Genomic DNA, 23,325 nt, shown 5'->3' with positions numbered 1-23,325 from the left:
TTGAAGTTAATCTCTATTAATTTTTCCGTATCTTTTATGGGCTTTAGATTTAGAATGGGTAATTTTAAATCCCAGTACCCTGTAGGGCTATTTATTTTTTATAGAGAATATACAGTAATTCACCTCACTTCACTTCATACAGTATGTGTGCAGTTTAACACAAAAGTAATGAACCTCAAACCTTGTTATACACATTTCTCTGTTCATTTTTCAATGTATAACACTGATATAACTTTTCCTGCTTGTCCTTGAGTGAATCTAACAATAACCTGCTACATCTGGAATTATTCACACCACTCGCAGTCCTTTTCACGCCCATAAACTAGGCTATAAGAAGGGATGGCTGGGGCTGCAATTTCATCAGATATTCTACCTGTAACTGACTCATGATGTTGAGGCTTCTTGTACTTGCTGTTCTCGTCCTTTGTGGTAAGCTCCCTTATTTAGTAATATACTATTTCATGGCTGGTGTAGGAAGTTTTCAGAGAAATACAACATTGTGATTGTTCTTGATTTCAAATATTTAGAAAATGGAAGGTCAAGGTATTTGGGTAATTTTTCACATATAATGGTGTGAGCCATAGGACAGTACACTGGATTTATTTAGTTTTTGCCTTTAGGCTCGAGGTGGTGGTGTTAGCATGGACCATAGTCATTGCAAACTTGGACATAGAATGAGGAATGTACATATGAAATATGTAAGGAATTACAATAGGTGGTGTGAAATGGACTTTTAAGGATCAAGCTGTATGGGAAAATCATGATCAAGAATTTACACAGGCAGCTCCCCCACTATTTTGAGTCAATTTCAATTAATTCATTATAATATTGAGTAAACTGTTTAAAGAAAAGCAGGCAATCAGCTATAAGAACATACATACAATTTTTATAGCATAGGTTAACAATGGGAAACCTACCTTAAAAATGTCTATATCATCTGAAACATTGAGGTATGCCATGGTATAACAGTATCCTTTTATTAGTAATATAATTTCGGTGCAGAAAAGGGATTCATCCAAATTATTGAGCACACTGTATAAGTGCACAGTCCAATGCCTTAGCAGCTGAGCTTCTCTTTGAAGCAAGGATATTTATTATTTTCCAGAAAAAATTATCATTCTTTTTTTTAATTGCATGTATAGATTGCAAACTGAATTCAATATAATACAGTAATCAGTTTGATCAGGCTAGAATAAATTTAAGCATTGGTTTAATTGTAATAAAAATGGAAAGCACCGTGTTTCAAAACAGTGTAAAATCATGAGAGGTCATTCCTACCGATCTAACAGATGCAAAACATGCAATACTAATATACAAGCAGAAAGAGAGAGATCCATATTAAAATATAACACACATTATGTTTGAAATAGAAGACATGTGCAATAAAAAGTAGACTGGTGGTGTTGAGCACCAATCAAGCAGTGATACTATTCAGCTCGTTTAATGAGGTGACTTCATTTTCAATTCATAGACATTTACAGTTTCCCTTTTTCCCCAAAGGACATTGTTATGAAGAGTCCCAAGATGAAAACGGACGTGTGATTGGAGGATCTAATGTAGCACAAAATACATGGCCATGGCAGGTCAGTGATAGTCCTAGTAAATTGCTCACAGTTTGTCACTTTTAGAAGACATAGGTCCACATTGTCTGAAGGGAATCTGCCCTTCCTAATTCTGGTTTACTGTGGGTGGGCCACCTTCCCAAGGCAGAATAATATGACACGTTGATGTAAACCCCATTAAGTATTAGGGGGGGAAAAAAGAGACAATAACTGAACCAATTAGCTAATGAATCTGTCCCTTCCACTGTAAGGTGACAAGAGGCACCCCAACATTCCAATGCATACATCATTACATCATAAAATAGATACATTGTAGAAAACACTTTACCCTGAAATACTTATATATCCATCAGTTTTGGTACTAGCTCTCTTACCCCTGACTTTTATTGCAGCGGAGGAACAAGAATAACATGATTAGGAGCATGTGAGCCATCTTTGGCAGTTGCCTTTGTATAGCCTGTAATCACATCCTAAACTTTTAACCTCTAATAAAGGACACACATTGCAGGGTGACACATAAAGGGGTTTATAGTCTAAACTTTCAGAGATATAATCTACAGGTAATCTACTCCAATAATGAAGTAGTCACGTGAGAGGAAAATTATATAATTTTCAAGGAACTGCTGTACAATTTATTTCTCATAAGCAAAATGTTATGTTAAAAAAAAGTGAAAAGGGCCCAAAAATAAACCTTATTAATGTGGTTATCTTTGGGTCCCTTAAATGGTTAACTTTGGGTATTTTCTTTTTTGTATACACATTACAAGTCTATCACCTTATATATATATATATATATATATATATATTTATTTTTTTTGGGGGCCCTTTTCACTTTTTTTTAACATAACATATACAGTATAAAATAAAAAAATAAATAGATGATACCGTTCTGTGGCTAACGAAATGCTTTTATTTATTTATAATATATTATGTTATATTATATGTATAATGTGATAGACTTGTAATGTGTCTAGAAAGATTGTAAAAATGCTCAAATACCCCGCTTAAATGAAATCATTCAGTCCCAAAACATAGGGAGGTGTATGCCATAAGGTAAGTAAGTCCTTGGTAAAGGTATTAAGCCATATTCCCTGAAAACTGAGAGTGAATGAGGGACTCACCACAGACAATTTCATTGGGGGCTAATGAGGCATAATAGCCCAAATTACTCACGGACACCTCCTTGTAGTGGATGATGTGCTGCTGCTGATAGATCCAGAGTAAAGCAAAAGAAGAGAGCACCATCGATGACTGGAGTCAGGAGGGGATCCAAGTAACAATTCTTTATTGGAGTAAAAGCACAGGAACACCTCCTACGCGTTTCGAACAAAGGTTCTTTATCAAGGAGTAAAAAACTACTGCAGATACACCTCTTTAAATACCCAGCTGATCCGTCTCCGTTTCACGCCAAATCGCATCGTGACGTCATCACGCAACCTCCCCACGCATGCGCATCATAGGGAGGTATAACGTGAGTTTCCAAAGTGCCCGGCGAAACAGCTACGGATCGCTATGGGAGAAAAAAAGGGGAGAAACTCAAAGATATACAGGTCTAGCTGTTACAGACAAAATACCCACCTCCCTATCAGAAAAATACATGAAGAGTGTGGGAAAAACTAACCTGCAATCAGTATAATAATACTTAAATGACTTTCCCATAAGGAGATAAGGGTTAACGAAGTCAGTACAAAAACACAATATAACAAAAAAAGGGATGTATCTGCAATAAGACACATTTAACCCATAATGGGGACAAAGACAATTTAAAAACAAGAAAAATCCAAAAATATTATGTGAAGTGATGCAATGTGATAAATGATATATCAAGTAGAAAAAATGTGTGGTTAAAAAACAATGTGCAAATGATGATGATTCACTTATGAAGATTATAAAATAATAAGAATATTATAGAAATGATACTGCATAAAACCACCATCTCTGACCACATTTTTTTTAGTATTATTCATATAACTATGGAGATTTTTATGTGAAAAAATTCATCAGTTTATAGAAACATATAATGGTATGGAGTTGATCAATTAATAAAACTATATGAACAAGAGCAACAGAAACAAAGGGGCTTATGCAGAGAGCATAGATAAGGAAATAGCGCCATCTTCTGGCGAAAAAACTAGCCAGAAATCCTTAAACTCGGGAGAAAATGGCGCGATTTTTAAAAGTGGCCAGAAAATTTTTCAGAGGTGTAAAAGTCGCCAAACTCGTGGCGAGAACCTGGAACTCGCCATGCTAATATAGCGTGGTATTCCAGAAGCTCCGAATCGCTGGAACACGCCAATATGTGCCATAGTATGGCGAGTTCCAGGTTTCCAGGAAAAGATGGCAAGTTGCAGTTTTTTGCCGTTCTCATGTTTACTCATCCCCATCATGACTGTCATAAACGTTTCTTTTGTACATGTTTTGTGGTGTCTCCACACTTTATTCCAGGGGGGCAGCTTATTCTACGGGGGGGGGGAGCTTATTCCAGAGGGGCAGTTTATTCTAGGGGGGGGGAGTTTATTCCAGGGGGGCATCTTATTCCAGGGGGGAGCCGGTTCATTCCAGGGGGGGCAGTTTATTCCATGGGGGGGAGCTTATTCCAGGGGAGCAGCTTATTACAGGGGGGGGAGTTTATTCCAGGGGGGCATCTTTTTCCAGGGGGGGGCCGGTTCATTCCAGGGGGGGCAGTTTATTCAAGGGGGGGCAGAATATTCCAGGGGGGGCCGAATATTCAAGGGGGGGCAGCTCTTGGCCGGCGGAGATATCCATGCTAGGCGAAGCACAGGCTGTGGCACTTGCCCGTCAGGGAAGACGGGCCGATCACTGGCCCGCGGCGTTGGTAAAAAAACACTTTTGCCCACGGCACGCATGTTATCCACCCTGGCCAGCAAACGCGGAGAGACCATGGAGTGTCGTTAATTTGATTACGCAGGGTTTTTTCCTTGACAGGGGGGGTGGATCCGTGCAGGGTGGGGGGAGAGAGGGCGAGATGGGGGGGGGAGGGAGGGCGAGATGGGGGGGGAGGGAGGGCGAGATGGGGGGGCGGGGGAGAGAGGGCGAGATGGGGGGGGAGGGCGAGATGGGGGGGGGGAGATGGATGGGGTGGGGGGTAACCAAATGATCCCAATACGGAAAAGGGTCTGTGGGGCACCTTCCCCAAATGAGACAGTAGAGGTGCTGTGCTGGGAGGTAGGGAGGGTCTCTGGGGGTACACACGATCCTTGTGGTATACCGCCAAATGCTGTGTTGGGTGGCGCGGGTACTTGGAGGTATTCCGTGCCGGGTGCCGTGGGTACTTGGGGGAATTTTAAATTCCCCCGCTTACCGCCGACACAGGCCTGTCACGTGAGCCGTTCGCCCAATTAGGGCGAACTAGCTCCGATATGTCACTGGCCCGCCCCCTTAAGCTCTGTCCCCCCTTCTGCCCCGATCCATGTCTACTCTCTGTGTGTGTATGTGTGTGTGTATGTGTGTGTGCATGTGTGTGTGCATGTGTGTGTGCATGTGTGTGTGTATGTGTATGCATGTGTGTGTGTGTGTGTGCGTGGGTGTATGTCTATGTGTGTGCATGTGTATGTGTATGCATGTGTGTGTGTGTGGGTGTATGTCTATGGGTGTGCATATGTCTATGTGTGTGCATGTGTATGTGTATGCATGTGTGTGTGTGTGTGTGGGTGTATGTCTATGTGTGTGCATGTGTGTGTGTATGTGTATGCATGTGTGTGTGGGCCTTTCTGTGTGTTTCTGTGTGTCTGTGTGTATGCATGTGTGTGTGCCTTTGTGTGTGTGTGTGTGTGTGTGTGTGTGTGTGTGTGTGTGTGTGTGTGTGTGTGTGTGTGTGTGTGTGTGTGTGTGTGTGTGTGTGTGTGTGTGTGTGTGTGTGTGTATGCGCGTGTGTGTGTGTGCGTAACTCAATATTGTTATCAAAGTTGCACAATGTTAATAATTAATGTATTCTCACAACATGCCTTTTGTTTTATTTGTAAAATATTATCTAATAAACACACACACACGCACACACACACACAGGTTCCCTACTGACACACACACACTCACAGCTACTAAGTGACACACACACATACAATGTTGGCTATCTAGCTCGCGCTACGGTATGGCGAGTTTAAGGCAAATCTGAACTCGCCGAAATGTGTAACAAGAGGTAACGACGTTCTCTGCATAAGACCTTAACTAACGGTAATTCTGTGGCTATTTTATAGCCGTTTTACAATTTTTTAACGTTCCTCTCTGCATAAGCCCCTTAGACTCCAATCTACGTTCATACCTAGAGGGAAGCGTGTTTGGAGCATAAAGATCCAATACGCCCCCCTCCGGTCCAGTAGATTGACATGGTCACCTCCTCTCTTATGTTTCTGCACTGATTCAATTCCCATAAAGGAAAAATTCCTAATCCCACCTAGGCCACATTCTGTGAAGTGTTTTGACACTGGATGATTTAAATCTTTTTTTCTGATTTATCTAAGGTGCTCTTGAATTCTAATCTTAAGTGCCCTAGTTGTTCTCCCTATATACCTCTTTTTGCATCCACAAGTTATCAAATATACTACATATTGACTATTACAATTAATAACACTTTTGATTTGATATTTTTTATCACTGTTGTTATTATTTAATTGATGTGAACTAGGGAGAAAAAAGGTAGAAGGTTTCATATATCTGCAAATGATGCAGGTTCCGCATCGAAAGGAGCCCTTTGTAATAAAGGACTCTTGTCTAATATCAAAAGAAGTGAAATCGCTGGGAGAAATGTATGAGCCAATAGTTTTGGCCCCCCTTAAAACAAACTGAGGACCATGTTCAATATGTTTACTTAGGATTGGATCCATCTCTAAGGTTCCCCAATGTTTTTTTATAATAGATTTGACACTATTACTGTGTCTATTAAATTGGGAGATGAACATGGGTGAGTTGTTTGGCAGCCTATTCTTGACTCTTTTCCCCATCTTCCTTGAGTCGATGTGTGATGATGCTGTATTACCTTGAAGAAGTAAAGATCTATGAGTATAGAGTGATGTCTGGAAAGCTTCATTCAGGCCCTCCACTAGATAGCCTCTATCCATAAATCGCTGGGCCAGCTCCTCAGACCGAGAAAGGAAACACTCTAAAGTAGAACAATTCCTTCTCAGTCTGAGGAACTGTCACTTCGGTATCCCCCTGATCACTGCCCTGGGGTGGCAGCTGTCCGCCTTTAGAAATGTGTTTCTAGAGTTCTTTTTCCAGAACACATCCGTTTGTATAGTACCATTTACATCGATGAATAATTGGAGGTCCAGAAAATAGATACACAACACAATGTAGGAGCGCCACCCCAGCAATGCAGTTTAAACTGCCTCTCTCCTCTCACTCCTCTCAACTCTGGTGTTTTTGTCTGAAACAGAGTGAGAGGAGAGAGGCAGTTTAAACTGCATTGCTGGGGTGGCGCTCCTACATTGTGTTGTGTGGACATTCTTTCTGTAACGCTGAGAGTTCCATCTAAGCGCCACGAGTACCGATCCCTTGGATTCAGCTATACACCACCGAAATGGAGAACATCATCTCTCCCCTCTTCTGTAGATGGTGCAGTGTATTGGTGCATCACCATAGATTGCTCAACAAGCATAAATTCAATCCATTTCATAAGATGAATCCAGACTCCAGGACATTAAGTATTGCAAACATAACAGCCCAGGGTGAGAAACTAGGGACCTGGTGGTGCCCACGTGGGTACCCCAAAATAGGTCTCTTAATGAGTATACTCAACCCTGGGGAATTAATGAGAAATAAGTCCAGCAAAGGAGGGTAAAATAATAATGGGCTATGCCCTTTACCTTCCTGTATGGTGTCATTTACGAGTGGATCATCCGGCGTGCAGTCCTCTGGAGGTAAGTCCAAACAGCAGAGAATGAAGAGGAGCACAGCTGCAAGTATAGCGATATCCAGCTAGTCCAGCTTGAAAAAATGAGGGCAACTCCAGGCAGGGATAAGTTAAAAATAAGCTCATTTAATGGTCAGTTTGTGAAAAATACAATGCCAGGAACCCATATCATCAGTATTACTGCTCTAACTACACCGTGGCTGCACCTTCCCCCTTCCACAGTTCCTGGAAGCTTACAGATTGTCTCCCGTGAATGTTTTTATATATTTGAAGTGAGTGCATGTCCTGGTGGCCTCTCTTGAATTTGAATACATTTGTGTCTTTTACATACAGTATTCTGCTATGGAGCTGGCGCTTCTTTTTCTCTTGTTTATATATATATATGATGGTATCTTTTCGCCCTTGAGCAGTCCTTCCTTTCCCCTTTTGTATGTTACATTTCATGTTTAGCCTACCAAAGGGAAGATGCGGAAATACAGAGTAAAGTTAGACTCTTCCAAATTGTAAAAGAATGATCCGTTTAGTGGTCTAGGATCCGGAATATATTTTGGATTTCTTGTTTTACTTCCAGCAACTTGGTAATATTCTTCTTTTATTATTTCCCAGGTTTCTCTTCAGTACCTCTCTGGAAGCAGCTGGTACCACACATGTGGAGGTTCCCTGGTCCGTGCTAACTGGGTTATGACAGCTGGTCACTGCGTGGACAGGTAACAGTGGCTGGAAATGAGAAACATGTCTGGATATATACAGTAGATCTATGAAGTAAAGCTGGTATTTCTTCTGTTAAATTATTTACTACAGTTTATAGCATTGTGGTACGTTGAGTACTGTATGCCCGACAGTGTTTTTAATGTTGTAGATGATAAGGATATAAAGTGACTTGCATTAAATCATGATGCCTATCTCTCTCCCTGTGGAATAGGACCGTTTCCTTCCGCGTGGTGTTGGGAGATCACAACCTTTACCAGGGTGACGGCACTGAGCAGACCATCTCTGTGTCGAAAGTCATAAAGCATTCTGGCTGGAACCCCAACAATCTTTCAGCTGGGTAAGAGATGGATAAAATCTAACTCGGATTGAGGACATTTGGGGGCTGCAACCTTTACTGGAATTGTATAGGATCCTCAGATTTTTCAGTCTGCTAGGAGAATACTACTGAGTGACGGGATAAAGATAACAACTTTATTACCAATCAAAAGTTTTAACTGTAAACTTTCGGAGGCAGGTTATTCATAAGGACTGAGATACTGTATGTGCATTACTGAACACAGAATGTTACAGGCACAATGGATCACAACCATAAGCAGATCACTACAGATGTAGCAGACATTAATGCTCCTGCTGGTGCATTGCAGCAGGACACAAACATCATGCCAGCGGGAGCAGACACCATAATCTAGTAATTAGCCTTGCATGAAATGCTGCCATCTGCCAGCTGCGCACTAAAGCCTGCTACAGTACATCTGTACCTAATTCTGGTTGTGAAAAATAAAAAGGATATCTACCGGTAATTTTTATACTTCTTTTTCAAATATATAGTGCTGTCAAGAAATGTGAACTTGTCCCAGTTGAAAGAGCGAGTGGAGCAAGCGAGAGAGTGAAAGAGCGAGTGGAGCGAGCGAGACTTATTTTTAAGGCATACTCATACTGTACATTCCTCCTCTATACAGCACTTGGAGAGATACAGTACCTGTGAACACACCTGAGAAATAATCATATTGAACTAATTTGCATATTTAAATTAGATATCTCTACATATGTTTAATACTGTAGATTAATTTTTTGAGAGGTATATAAGTCAATAGTCTCTCTCTCTCCTTGCAAATTGTTTCAAAATTACATGTTTCTAAGTTGTACAAAAACTGCACATTTTGCCAGGTTCACAAACATAGGGAAAAAGTTTGCACATCTCTATAGACGAGAACACAATTTGCTGTTAGCAAGGCTATCATATATTTCAGAAATACAAACCCCTCCACATTAATAGCATCGGATCCCATACCCAGAGGGGTGCAGGAATAAATAGTATAAATATTCAGGTGGTTTTGTCCCTGACTGCAGCAGTAGTTAGAACATTTTAGTCTATATAACTAATTATATAATATGTAATACTGTAAATATTAAGTAATGTATAAATAATTAACTGGCCCTCACCATTCATCATATTTATTGTAGACTTCGGTGATGCTACCTTTATTACTTATGATTCTTCTTCTTTGTTACAGTAATGATATTGCACTCCTCCGCCTGGCCTCCAATGCTGTCCTGAACAGCGCTGTGAATCTGGCTACACTGCCCAGTGACGGAGCTATCCTGGCCCACAATTATGCCTGTACTGTTACCGGATGGGGTCTGACAAGCAGTAAGTATTTTCTGTTAGAAGAATTCTCGTGACACAATAAGTATTTTTCAGGGCCCATCTGTCAATGCTATCCAATGGAAACAAAAGCCATTATGTTAAAACAAAGCTGAGGCAGAGGGAGCTCATGCTAGCATACTTTGGTCTGCAGGCATCCAGGATGATCCAGATGGTACACAGACACAGGTGGTCCACTTATCAGATGCAAATTCTAAGGCTGTGATTATAGTGGTTCCGTGCGTGAATGTAGAGCAATGAAGGCACACATAGTGCTCACGACTGCGTGTGCTCACGACTGCGTGTGCGACAAAGCGCTATGGAGCGACACAAAGCAGAGGAGACACATTAAATTGTTATTGCAGCACGACAGCCATGTCATGGCCGTGTCACATGAGCGGTTTAGCTAATGAGGGTGAACCACTCACGTGACGTAACTGCCACGCCTCCCTGTTGCCTCCCAATCACCTCCAGCCTAATTTGTTTCGCGTGTGCGCCTCGCGCTCGTGACATCATGCACTCTCGCACATGCGTGTACGCAGGCACTATAATCGCGGCCTAATAAAGCAGTGCAGACCAAAAACACTTACTTTGGGTGATAACAGTAAATCAATGTTATATCTACTCACAGTTGAGTGGGAACAACTAAGTAATACATTTGTTTTCCAGTCATATATTCTAACCCTTTAGTGTCTTTCAGGAGACCTTCTTTACAAAATTTCAAGCACACGTACCCTGCACCATATGCTAAATCCCCGCTAAAACTCCTGCAAGCACTATCAAAAATCATGTCTTATTCTCTCAGAAGTCCTAACTACCATGGGATCCATGAATGAGAAAAGCAAGATGTTTTCTCTTCTTTATTCTAAAGTATAAACCATTAATAGTTTCCCCCTACTGGAACTATATGACTAGCCTGTGAAACGGATATATTCATTTGTGCATGTTAGTTTTCATCTATTCCATTCAACCCTCTACATTAGAAGCCAATGTCAAATCATTGTATAGTTTTAATATAATTGAACTTTGACCAGTCACTCATGACACACACACAAATCTCCCATTAATTACAGCACTGAGTGCATTGCTAACATAATTTTTTCTTGCAGACAATGGACAGATTGCCTCTATTCTTCAGCAGGCCCCTCTCCCTGTGGTTGGCCACTCAACCTGCACCAGCAGCTCCTATTGGGGTGGCACAGTGAAGACCAACATGGTGTGTGCCGGTGGTGATGGAGTCCGTTCTGGATGCAACGTAAGATATTGATTGATGCTTTCTTAATCACCTTCATGACCACATGAACCTGGCACAAGCTCTTTTACATAGTAACATAGTAGATGAAGTTGAAAAAAAGAAATATGTCCATTAGATGACAGATACTTTATCCTATATTTGTATTTACAGTATTTTCATCCAGAGGAACGCAAATAAAAAGCTCCAGTGAAACATTATCCATTGGTGTCTCATAAGGGGAAACAATAATTTCCTCACTTACTCCCATAATGGCAATCAGATTACTCCCTGGATCAACATCCTTCCCATGTTTAATTATTTAGTATATCCCTGTATACTTTTCCATTAAAAAAAGATGTACCGTTCAATCTTTTTTTTTTAAGCTATCTATTGTATCCGCCATCACAGTCTCCATGGGTAATGAATTCCACATTTTAACTGCCCTTACTGTAAAGAAACCTTTCCTTTGTTCCTGGCGATATCTCCTTTCTTCCAACCTTAAGGGATTACCCAGTGTCGTTTGTACTGCCCTTGGGATGAATAGTTCTTTTGTAAGGTCCTTGTATTGACCCTGAATCTATTTGTATTTAGTTATCATATCCCCTCTTAGATGTCTCTTTTCTAATATAAAGAAATCTAATTTAGCTAGCCTCTTCTCATAAGAAAGATTTTCCATTTCCTTTATGAATTTCGTGGCTCTTCTCTGCACGTTTCCTAGTTCCATAATGTCTTCTTTATGAGTAGTGTCCAAAACTGTACTCCATATTCAATGTGTGGTCTTACTAAGGCTGTGCTTATAGCGACGGCAACAACAACGCCGCGTCAAAACAAGTGCATTGCCGCCGTCGCATGCGCTTATAGTAAGCTCGACGCGAAGGCTTGGTCGCGATCGCTGGAAGTCATCTCAATTTGATTTTTTCAGTGACCACAGCCGTTGCCGGCACTATAAGAATAGCCTAATGCTTTATACAGTGGCATAATTATGCTTTCCCTCCATCCAAACACTGTTTAATGCAAAGCCATCCAGCTAAGAAAGGTCAGGCTGGATAGCACCCAACAGTTCATCACCCTAAACCACAGGACTCTAAACCTTGTCTAATCATACGGTTACCAAAACACTTCCATTGGGAATTCTGCCTATTCCCGAACACTACAGTACATACTGTACTTTCTGCATAAAAGGGTGAAGTTTTGTCAAGAGTCCTGATCGGTAAATAAAGAGAATGGCAAACTGCCCATGAACAGTTAATGACTTTGCACAATACTATAATTTAAATAAATGCAAAAGGCAGAGGGAAAAAAGAAAAATGAACGTTAACTACAGTAGCATTTTAAAGTTTAATCTCTCCTGTTTGGTTCTAGGTGATCCTAATAAGTTGGTCATTCACAATAGCAATTGTAAGATAATGTTGTCTCCTCAACTGATCTCAATCTTAAACTCTGGTTGGAATTTCACTCACACAGTCAAAGAAATGTAAATATTTGTTAATCAATAGGTCTTATTGTCTATTATCAGCTACTGTATTTTATTGGGTTATTGCATTCTAGGGAGATTCTGGAGGCCCTCTTAACTGTGCTGTAAACGGAGTGTACCAAGTCCATGGTGTGACCAGTTTTGTGTCCTCCCTCGGATGCAACACCTACCTGAAACCAACCGTGTTCACGAGGGTTTCAAACTACATCGCCTGGATCAACAATGTGAGTTACTATTCCAAGCAACAGCCAAGGATTTATTTTGGGCAAATAGCATAAAAATGGTCACAATTTTTCTTTTACTTCCTTCCTTCCATTTTTACTGATTGCCCCAGCTATCTATCCCCTATTTCAACCTTAGGTTCTTTAGGTGCATGAATGGTAATATCTACTATAATATACAATAGAAATAAATAAGAGTTATAAACTAAGTAGCTAACAAGCACTTTATTCGTACTTTTTTTTTCAGACGATGAACACCAACTAAACAGATGAGATATTATCAAGGAAAAGACCTGCCGACATCTATTAAATATGTTGTACTTACTTAATTGAGATTTGGTACCTGCAATCAAAATGCTAATAAAGAAATGTTTAAATATTAGGACATATCATCTGTGTTTTATTTAAGCTATATGTACTATATAAATAGTCACTACATAGATAAGTAATTTACATGTGACACATTTTAGAATTAGCTTAAATTTTTTTTTAAATTGTATGAAGTGAGCAAAATAATTTGTTTTGATTATGCAGAATATGGCCCTATGGGTGGGAACAGTACTCATTGCAGGTGTTTTGCTCAATCATTGACACAGTACTTGCTTTGCAGTACCAATTGTAGACTTTTATTTGACACATTGTTCCTACAGAAATTGGTCTCTTTGCAGGCTGTAATGCATTTTATTGGATTGTTGTAAATGTTGTGCCCAATTATTTAATTACTTGAGATAATACAGTACTTTTCTTTTTTTTTATAAATGGTTGCATATTTTGTCAAATGAATGACCAGTATGCACAACACATTATTTTCTAAAGAAGATATATCGATGATGTGTATCTTTTATGGAAAATAGAGGCCAAACACCTTGTTGTATTTATTGATTTACTTAATAATATCGAATCCACAATCTGGTTCACATTGACATACCGTATAGTGATTCTTGCAAACAGTTCATTGACATCCCTGTATGTAAGATAGACATATGCTTAGGAACCTGCATCTATCATAAGCCCACAGATAAAAAATACCTTGTTGCTAGCGACCAGTCATCACCCAATTCCCCTTAGGAAGGGAATTCCTTATTCCCAACTACGATGTGTCCTATTGCTACTAATAATCCTGAGGAAGTTCATGACGCTTTGTTACATATGGTATGTGTAATCAGTTTCTCAAATGAGGCTCTGACAAGGGGGAGGTAAAGGATACTACTTTTTTTTAGTTATTTACTTATAAAATATTTTATCAGGAAATAATACATTGCAAGTTACCTCTCATTTTCAAGTATGTTCTGAGCACAGCGTTATGATGACATTGCATGGTTACATTAAATGAACAGAGGTTATACATTCAATTTACAGTAATTTCAGGACATTTAGATATAACATATGATTATGGGTGTACTGTACAGGCATACCCCGCATTAACGTACGCAATGGGACTGGAGCATGTATGTAAAGCGAAAATGTACTTAAAGTGAAGCACTACTTTTTCCCACTTATCGATGCATGTACTGTACAGCAATCGTCATATACGTGCATAACTGATGTAAATAACGCATTTGTAACAGGCTCTATAGTCTCCCCGCTTGCGCACAGCTTCGGTACAGTAGGGAGCCGGTATTGCTGTTCAGGACGTGCTGACAGGCACATGCACGAGCTGCCGTTTGCCTATTAGGCGATATGTACTTAAAGAGAGTGTCCTTAAACCGGGGTATGCCTGTATGTAACTGTTACAGACAATACATTCAGGCACTCACTGCAGACGCGACAAGTGTAAATATGTCTTAATCCCAAATCTAGGTGACAAATCAATATCGGTTCCTTATAATCTTTTAAACATACAGTGTGTGGTGTCAGAACGTGCCCCTCAGTGACACTGTTACAGATTTGTTACTTTTATTATGCAGAGGAGGTAACATCACAGGCTATTCTAATTTTTGTAATAAAGGAACTCTTGGTTTTATATGTTCTTAGCCACGCCTCTTGAACCTTGCAGAGCCATCTAGAGAATGCCTTTGAAGCTAAGCTGTAAAAAGACCAAGTTTATACACTTGTCACAGGGGCCATATTTTATTCCCATGTCTGGCAAGACAACCGCCCTTATCTTGAGACTGTATCAGTTTGTACCACTAGGTCTGCAAAAGGTGGTAGCATACCATAAAACTTCTCTTTGTACTTTTCGCACCAAACTTCAATCAAGCCTGGACATGAAATAAACCCAATATATATTGTAACTGTAGCTCATTAACCCCTTAAGCACCAAATGGATTCAAATACATAATACCTCATGACATTATCGTGACAGAGCCGAATGTTGAAAGAGAAGATGAGCCTCAATAGGACAGCAATCTGGAAAGCTTTAAACAGCAGCAGTTGTATTAAAAATGTTTTAATGTGAACAATCTTGCCTCTTACGCTGCGTGCCTACGCTCACATCAAAAGACTCCCTCGTGGTGGTGACCGGGACAAGATGCTGTTTTATTTAGAAGCAGGTTTTATCAATAATTTGGCCGCTTTGGCACCAAAAGGACTGAAGGAAGAACTCAAACTGGGTTGCTTTCTTTAAATGATCTTTATTATGGAATACATCTCTTGTCTTATATAGGCACTCTCCACCAACCGGGTGCAGGAGACTCTTCTGTATTTGTCTTTGCTGCCTGGATGCTATACGCTACCACTTCCGTTCTTCTCAAGGATGTCTTCTTTCTACCCCCTTTGTATCTAAAGCCCTCTCCCGCCTTAAACCTTTTTCATTGACTGCCCCTCACCTCTGGAATGCCCTTCCCCTCAGTACCCGACTAGCACCCTCTCTATCCACCTTTAAGACCCACCTTAAGACACACTTGCTTAAAGAAACATATGAATAGCACTGTGGCTATTCTGAACACATGGCACATAAAGCTTGGCCCCCTGCAGACGCACTTACCAGAACTCCCTCCTACTGTCTCTGTACGTTCTCCCTACCTACCAATTAGACTGTAAGCTCCTCGGAGCAGGGACTCCTCTTCCTTAATGTCTAAAGCACTTATTCCCATGATCTGTTATTTATTGGATTACCACATGTATTACTGCTGTGAAGCGCTATGTAAATTAATGGCGCTAAATAAATAAAGACATACAGTACAATACAATACAATACACTGAAACTTTACATTTATAGTGATCTATAGGTTCTGGTCCATTTCTAGAGATTGCCCCCACAACACACGAACCTTGACTGGATGGTTAGGACAACGTTTCAGGGATAAACTTTTTTCTGAATGCCATAGTGACTAGTGTTTCATCAGAAAATGACATCCTCAAATTTTTCTCCCCTCACAATCCATGCACATGCTTGGTCAACTCTTTTAATCTTGTTAACATCCCTTACGATGGAATATACTCTGCAATAGTCATTTTTTTAAAGTGGTTATAGCGGGAATATGGCACAATGTTCATGCGTATCACTTGTCTTGTGAAGAAACAAACTGTATAGTACGGCACTCACACGTCCAAAGGTCCAGTTCAAATCTCGTCTGATTCTGAACTCAGACACTGAAATATCAGGCTTGTAATGCAAAATATACCTAACCTCTGCAGTAGATCCTTCATTATTTTCCGTGCTGATCTCATCCACTAGCCGAATTGCTTCACTGTGAAAAGACAAAATTTGGAAGATGAAAAAGAGTACAGAAGCATACTGTATGTATATAGAGGGAGAGGGGGATTGGCCCAGTATTAAAGGGGTTGCACCCCATATGGCCACCCCCTGACCTCACCAGGGAGGCAAGGGGTTAACTGGACTGCGGTCCAGGAATGTGGTTAACACCTTGCTATGTCATGAAAATGTATGTTCCCCTGTTCCCATGTTTTATTATAATGTCAGTGTCTGCACCAGACACACTGGGATCCATCCAGGAGGGCAAGGGTTAATAGTTGTATAGTGACTATAGCCCTTTGTTTAATTTTCCCGCCTTTTCAGGCACCATTTTGCAGGGTCCCATAGGCCGCCATTGGAGCTCCATTCATTTCAATGGCGGATCTAGCTGTTTTGGACATGTTTCCCTCAATGACCAGCAGGTCGCGTCCGAGAGGAGGAGCGGCGGTTTCCCATTGTAAGTCAATGGGCTCATTGACTTCAATGGAGATTCCTCGACGGCGCTTTCCAGGAACGAGTTGGCAGCCGTCCAAACCGCAAAGCGGATACATTGTATAAAAAAGAGCTTTCATCTCTGATTAGTCAAGTTCAACGTCAAGTGGAGTTGGAATCTTAGGTTCTAGGGCACCCAGAAATAAAATTCTTTTTGCCCCTAGTTCCTAGGCCTCCCCTCACTCGACCACCACCGGGTCCCAGAATCCAGGACCCCCGGAGAGGGTCGTGCTGGCAGAGCGGGTCGTGCCATAGGTTCCAATGGCGGTGGCAGAAGCAGCACGAGAAAACGGCTAAGTCCGAAACCCTACAAATCATAGCCCATATCTCCGGTTCTGGAGGGTCCAGAGGGCCATGATTTGGGGTGCATGTAGTCACTGCTCCGGCATGGCAGAAAAACCATTCCTGACCCTCTCCGACCAACCCGACGGAGTATGGACCACCATAAAGGTTTGTGAGTTTTTCCCATAGACTTCAATGGCGGCTGTTTCCCATTGAGCGGCTATGGCGGAGAAACCCCATAGGCTTCAACGGCGGCGATGCCCCGTTAAAAGTCTATGGTGGCAGACTCCCATAGCTGCCAAGGGAGGTGGGTTACCATTGAAAGTCTATGGGGGCGGAGCCCGTTGTTTTCATTGGGGATTTAGTGAAAAACTGATTTTTTTTTACAGCGGAGAATTTTGTGTGAAAGTATGAAACGGTTTACGTGGTATTTGTGTATCTCCGGTTCTGAAGGTCGCAGCAGGCTAAAACTTGGATCCTATAATGTCCCAGTTCCGGCAGTAAGGTCTGGGAAGTTTGGACCCGCTGGACCTAACGGAACTGGATATTTTAATATGTTTGTGTTTTAACTTTAATATTGTATTCCAAAGCGGGGATAAAAACCCGCGAAGATTCCTTCACACAAAGGAATGCAGATAGTCAGGGGGGCGACCCAAAGTCTAGTAACCAAGTACTGATCAAAAGACTCTGCCACTCTAACTGTTTACATGAGGGCGGAGAAGCATCAAACTGGAGTGGTTTGTAAGTGTTATATCTTACACCTACAAACAAAGAAGATCCTGCCAGATACTTCATCTGGTAGACTGGCCGGCGCCCCTGATTTAAATGTGGGGCTACAGAAATGAGACCCTCAGAGTCCCAGTACGCATGAGCTAACTAGCTGGGGGGCATGTGTTAAACTGTGTTCCCACATTAGAGATTGGATACAGTAAATTGTTCTCCAATAGTCTGTATTCAATGTTAAGAATAGGGTTACCAAGGTATATAAACTGTGGTCAACCCTACAGTCTTGTCTTCTGCTTACATCTGGAATGTCACCTGATTGCTGGAGAATTGCTATCTGATACTTCTTCAACCCCCAACCCTAAGTAAGTGTTACCTTCTTGCCTGTAAATTGTACTATATTGCTATGTTCACCTATTTAAGGAATAAATATACTTTATTATATCTAAGCCTCGTTCAGTTCAACCCAGTTATTTGGTGTATATTATATCTTGTCATAAGTTACCGTGACAATGTACCATACATAAGAGATGAAAAGCACATGCGGAACAACTGCGGAACAACTGTATACAGTACTGTTCTTGGTTGAGCATGATACCTAATACAGCATCACCTGGATGTCCTCTGCTGCAGCCACTCTTGGATTCTCATGGTTGTGAATTGCTTGTCTTACATTTCATCCCTGTGGATAACATTATCATACACATATCATGCATGTTGCCTAGCATGTTATTTTACCCTTCTCTTCTTCAGCCATATTCATGTTGTTAATACATTCACAAATGTAACTTCGCAGTAGGACTCGAGTAGTCTCTCATACCGTAGCTCAGTCTTTACTTCTCGTCACATTTCTAAAATTACTCGGCTAATTTTCCCATTTAAATGTTGCATTTCCTACAAGATTCTCTTCTCCTAAACTTTACACTCTTCCTCATCCTCTTATATATTTATTCTAATTGCTGACTATACAACAGCCGTTTCATGTCTTTTCAAAGAAACATTTCCACAGAATGGAAAAACACTAAGGAATATATCAGAGAACAGAAATACTGATAAACAGCACTCACAAAGCAATAGTAGTTAGTATATATGCAGTGCAGGGTGCCAAGGATAGAAGTCCCAAACAAAATATAACAACCCCCCACACAAAATAGAAAGAATAAAGTCCGCTTAATTGTGTAGTACTGGGTATATGTGCTTCCCAGAGGAACAGTCAGTGAATAAAGGCAAAGGTCAAACCGCAGTAAATCTGTCTGCAAAGTTCAATGAGTCCTGCTCCTCTCATGTGCAAGGGGTGTCAGAGACAATTAAGCTGACTTTATTCTTTCTATTTTGTGTGGGGGGTTGTTAGATTTTGTTTGGGACTTGATTTGGTTCTTGTGGGTTGTGGGGACAGGGATGTACCCCTCTGTTCCTTTGGAGCAAGGGGGAACAGGCCTGACGAAGGGGTGTCCCCGAAACGTTGCCCCCCTGCTGTCTCCCCTTGTTGCATCCATTTTTGTTTTGTCTTGTCCCCCTTTTTTCTTTGTTTTCTCCTCTCCCCTTATCCCTTCACTGGACTGCCTATGTTTATTTATTTCTTTTTTAGTGGCTGTGGTATATGGTTTTGGTTTTTCAGTTCTCTTGTGTGTACATTAAATTATATGTTTTTTTGGTATCATTCCATCTTTGACCTATGATTTCTATAGACAGTGAGTACTGGATAGCTTGGATTATTATACTAAGGAATATATTACCCTGTGACCAGGGCCGCCGACAAGGGGGGGGCGGTCACGTGTCACTGTCGGCGGCCGTGTCAAAAAAATTTTTTGCTGAAATGTTTTAGGAGAGGAGAGCCAATCAGGGCCTTGCTCATGGTCAGGGACTAGCGGCTAATACAAGCAACTGCACAGGCGAGAGAAAGAGGTTTGAATGTTCCCGGCTGTGCAGCTGCTTATTCAAACTACACACGCATGTAAATACTTATCATTTTAGTAGCACAGGTTAAGAATGTGGTCCCTTTTGGGACTTACCTAAAAAATGTATATAGGATCTGAAACATTAAGCTATGCCATAATATAATAGCACCCTTTCAACAGTAATATAATATGTGCACAGAAAAGGAATGCATCCAAATTATTGAACACACTGTATGTATACTGTATGTAGTTGCATAGTCCAGTGAGTAAGCCACTGAGCTGCTCCTACAAGCAAGTCTCACGCAGCATACATTTATTATTTCCCATAAATATGATTATTTTCACATGTATAGAATGCAAATTGCTACAATACTATTTAGAAAGTTAGAATAGGACCACAATAAAATTTGGCATCAGTAGAAATGCATTAAAAAAAGAATGCACTGTACTTCAAACCAGAATACAAATGACATGGGGGGTAATTCCTACAGATCTAACAGGTTCAAAACTTACAATACTAATGTATATAGGTGAAGCCAGGCAGCTTTACTAAAACATAAAATATGTCACATTCTCAAAAAAAATAATCAAACTCGTGTTTTGTGCAATAAAAAGTAGGCTAGTGGTTTGAGTACCAATTCCTACTCTACAATGCTACTATTTTTCAAACTACCCTGCTTTTGTAATTTCAGTAGGTGAATTTATTTTTAGTGAGTACTCATTTCCAGTTTCCATTTTTTTCAAAAGGACATTTTTATGACAATTCCAAGAAGAAAAAGGTAAGAGGATCTAATCCACCCAAAAATGCATGGCCATGGCAGGTCAGTGATGGTCTTATTAGTAAACTGCTAACAAAAAGTTGAGTCAGACTTTTCCTAGGCTGAACACTAGCACCTGGAAGTAAGGTCTTTGAGATAAAGAAACAGAGACAATAGCAGAACCGATTCGCTAATGCATCTGCCCATATCAATACAAATTCAAATGCAAAACCGTGTGTCAGTCAGTGTGTGTGTATGTGTCTCAGTCAGTGTGTGTGTGTGTGTATGTATGTATGTGTGTCAGTCAGTGTGTGTGTGTGTGTGTGTGTGTGTGTGTGTGTGTGTATCAGTCAGTGTGTGTGTGTGTGTGTATATGTGTGTGTGTATATGTGTATATGTGTGTATGTGCGTGTCTCTCTTTCTGTGTCCTGCCCCCTCTCTCCTGACTCCTCCCCACCCCAGGCGGAGCTGCGGCTCTGTCAGAGTCTCTCCCCCCCACTCCTGTCCCCTCCCCCCCTCCTCTCCTCCTCCCCTCCCCCCCACGGAGATGCGAGGTGCTGATACCGTGATTAAGAGCCCCCCCCCCCCTCCGGCAGTGCTGCGTGGGAAGCGGCGCGCTCAAACCCCCCGCTTCCTGCGTTACCGAAGCAGGAGCCAGGAGCGCACGATAACGTCTGTGCGCGCATGCGCGGCACATGCTGACAGCACAGCGGCCGTCATGATCCCGGGGCTCCTCTCCTCCTCCGGCACCGGCGGCGCTCAGTCAGCGGGACTCGGGGAAGGGGAAGCGTAGGTATAGAAGAGGGAGGAGAGAGGCTGAGCAGCGGCTCCTCCTCTCTCAGCCGGAGGACTTGCGGGGCTTCCGCCATCTTGGTACACCCACAGTACCGGAAGCTCTGCGCACGTCTAGGGGTAACGGCGGCCGTTAGGAGCGGCGCAGGCGGCTATCGTCGCCGCATGTCACAGCGGGTGGGGGTGGGTGGGTGGGGGGGGGGGGAGGGAGCGGCCGCCGTTAGGAGCGGCGCGTCACGTCACTTCCGTTTCATTTTCGTCTCCTTCGCTCCAGTTTTGCCCCATGAGAATAGGTGCCACTAAAGAAGTTTCACTTCAAAAATATATTTATTAAATCACCACCAAAAGGAGGTACACTGACCCTCCTACGCGTTTCGCATCTTGTGGGTGCTTTATCAATACCAATACAAGTTGACAAGAGAAAGACCACAGTCCAATGAAAACATTAAAAAAGATACATTATAGAAAACTGTACTGCAATGCTTTCTTCGCATTAGCATGTGGCATCAACGCTCTTGGCTCTGTTTTTTTTTTTTGAGTGGCGCTCTGGAGTTTTTACATAGTAGCCCTAACCACTTCATAAACTTTAACATCTAGCAAAGAAGACTACAACACTTTGTGGAGCAAAACATGAAGGGGTTAAAGTCCCGGCCAATCCATTTACACACCAAACTCTAGAGATATACCCATCTGTAATAATTGAGTAGCCAAGTGAGAGGAAAGATTACAAAGTGTTTACTGAACTGCTGTACAACTTATTACGAATAAACGTGTTCATGTTTATAGCCTCATAAGGTGAACATGCTTAAATACAGAGTAAAGTTTAGGTTTTTAAAGGCATATCTGTTTAGTAAACTAGGATCTGGAATATACCTTACTTATAATTACTGTATCTAATTTCATGAGGATTCTACTCCCTAAAGCTTGATATTGAATACCCTTGTTCTATTATTTACCTCACCAGGTTTCTCCTTAGTAGCTCTCTAGCAGCAGCTTTTACTACACCTGCGGCGGCTCCCTGATCTGTATTAATTGGGTTATGACAGCTGCTCACAGATGGCTGGAGATTAGAAAGCTGTCGGGGTGTGTATAGCACTATTAAAGAAGTCTGACATTGCCTCTGTTAAATATTTTACTGCAGTTTATAATATTGTGATATTTAAGGAGTTAGGCTCTCATTACTGCTAAGAGACCTGTGTGGCCCACATATGTACAACAAGTATATAAAGTGATTTGTCCAAGGCCTCGTGGTGTTTTGAACCCAGCAGTTTTAACAAACATTCAGTCAGCACTGATAATGCATTAAACCATGTTGCATCCTGTCTCTCTGGGAAATAGGAGATCACAAAATTTACCAGAATTAATGCACTGAGCAATCACCTCTGTTTAGAAGGTCCTGGTCCACTCTAACTGGAACACCAACAGCTGGGTGAGAAAGGGATAAGACACCAACTGGGAAGGAGGACCTTTGGGGGCTGCACTCTTTAATAAAAATATTTTGGATCATCATATTTTCCAGTGTGCCAGAAGAAAACCACTGAGGGACGGGTAAAGATACCGACAGTATTACCAATCAAACTTTTTTGGATTTAAACTTTCTGGAGACATGCCATTAATAATATTTTTCTCATAGCACTGACGAATGTGCATTACTGAACACAGAACTTTACAGGCACAATGAAACACCTCAAGCACCTTACTGTTAGCTTAATGTTAAAATAAAACTGACATCTACATTGGGTGTCTAACTGAATCCAGGTCCGCAGGACCTGTCAATGCATTGCTGTTTCATACTTTGTTAAATAATGATGGTGATGGTTGCTTATTTTTGATATTGAAAAAGACTACACAAGAGTAAAGATGTGCAAATGTGTTCAAATTCGTTTTACCAATGCTTTGCTTGAATTTTCCAAAAAAATGGAAAATACACCAAAAATGTAAATTGAAAACTTTAGCCAAAAAAAATAGTTTGTACAACATTTCTCGCCCTCTTTCTGTTTCTCTGTTTGCCAACGTATGCAAGAAAT

At 41.3% G+C, this 23,325-nt stretch overlaps 1 protein-coding gene across 1 annotated transcript; it reads left to right on the top strand.

Moving 5' to 3' along the window:
• Positions 1–342: 342 nt before the first annotated feature.
• LOC142491108 (chymotrypsin-like elastase family member 1) lies at positions 343–13,098 on the top strand. Its single transcript, XM_075593410.1, has 8 exons — positions 343–429; positions 1,501–1,583; positions 8,038–8,138; positions 8,354–8,479; positions 9,657–9,793; positions 10,897–11,042; positions 12,570–12,719; positions 12,964–13,098. The coding sequence occupies exons 1-8, from the start codon at positions 387–389 to the stop codon at positions 12,979–12,981; spliced, it is 804 nt and encodes a 267-aa protein (XP_075449525.1). The 5' UTR covers positions 343–386; the 3' UTR covers positions 12,982–13,098.
• The last annotated feature ends 10,227 nt before the right edge of the window (positions 13,099–23,325 follow it).

Source organism: Ascaphus truei, chromosome 3, assembly GCF_040206685.1.
Source record: "Ascaphus truei isolate aAscTru1 chromosome 3, aAscTru1.hap1, whole genome shotgun sequence".
NCBI lineage: Eukaryota > Metazoa > Chordata > Amphibia > Anura > Ascaphidae > Ascaphus > Ascaphus truei.
Note: the sequence above shows the minus strand (reverse complement) of the source record. Positions and strands in the feature narration are given on the sequence as shown.

Bases quoted from the DNA above. Each gene is read 5' to 3' on its own strand.
- LOC142491108 (XM_075593410.1), top strand. From the start codon at position 387: ATGATGTTGAGGCTTCTTGTACTTGCTGTTCTCGTCCTTTGTG. The intron at 430-1,500 runs GTAAGCTCCCTT...TTTTCCCCAAAG, and splicing joins TGCTGTTCTCGTCCTTTGTG to GACATTGTTATGAAGAGTCC. The intron at 9,794-10,896 runs GTAAGTATTTTC...TTTTTCTTGCAG, and splicing joins CGGATGGGGTCTGACAAGCA to ACAATGGACAGATTGCCTCT.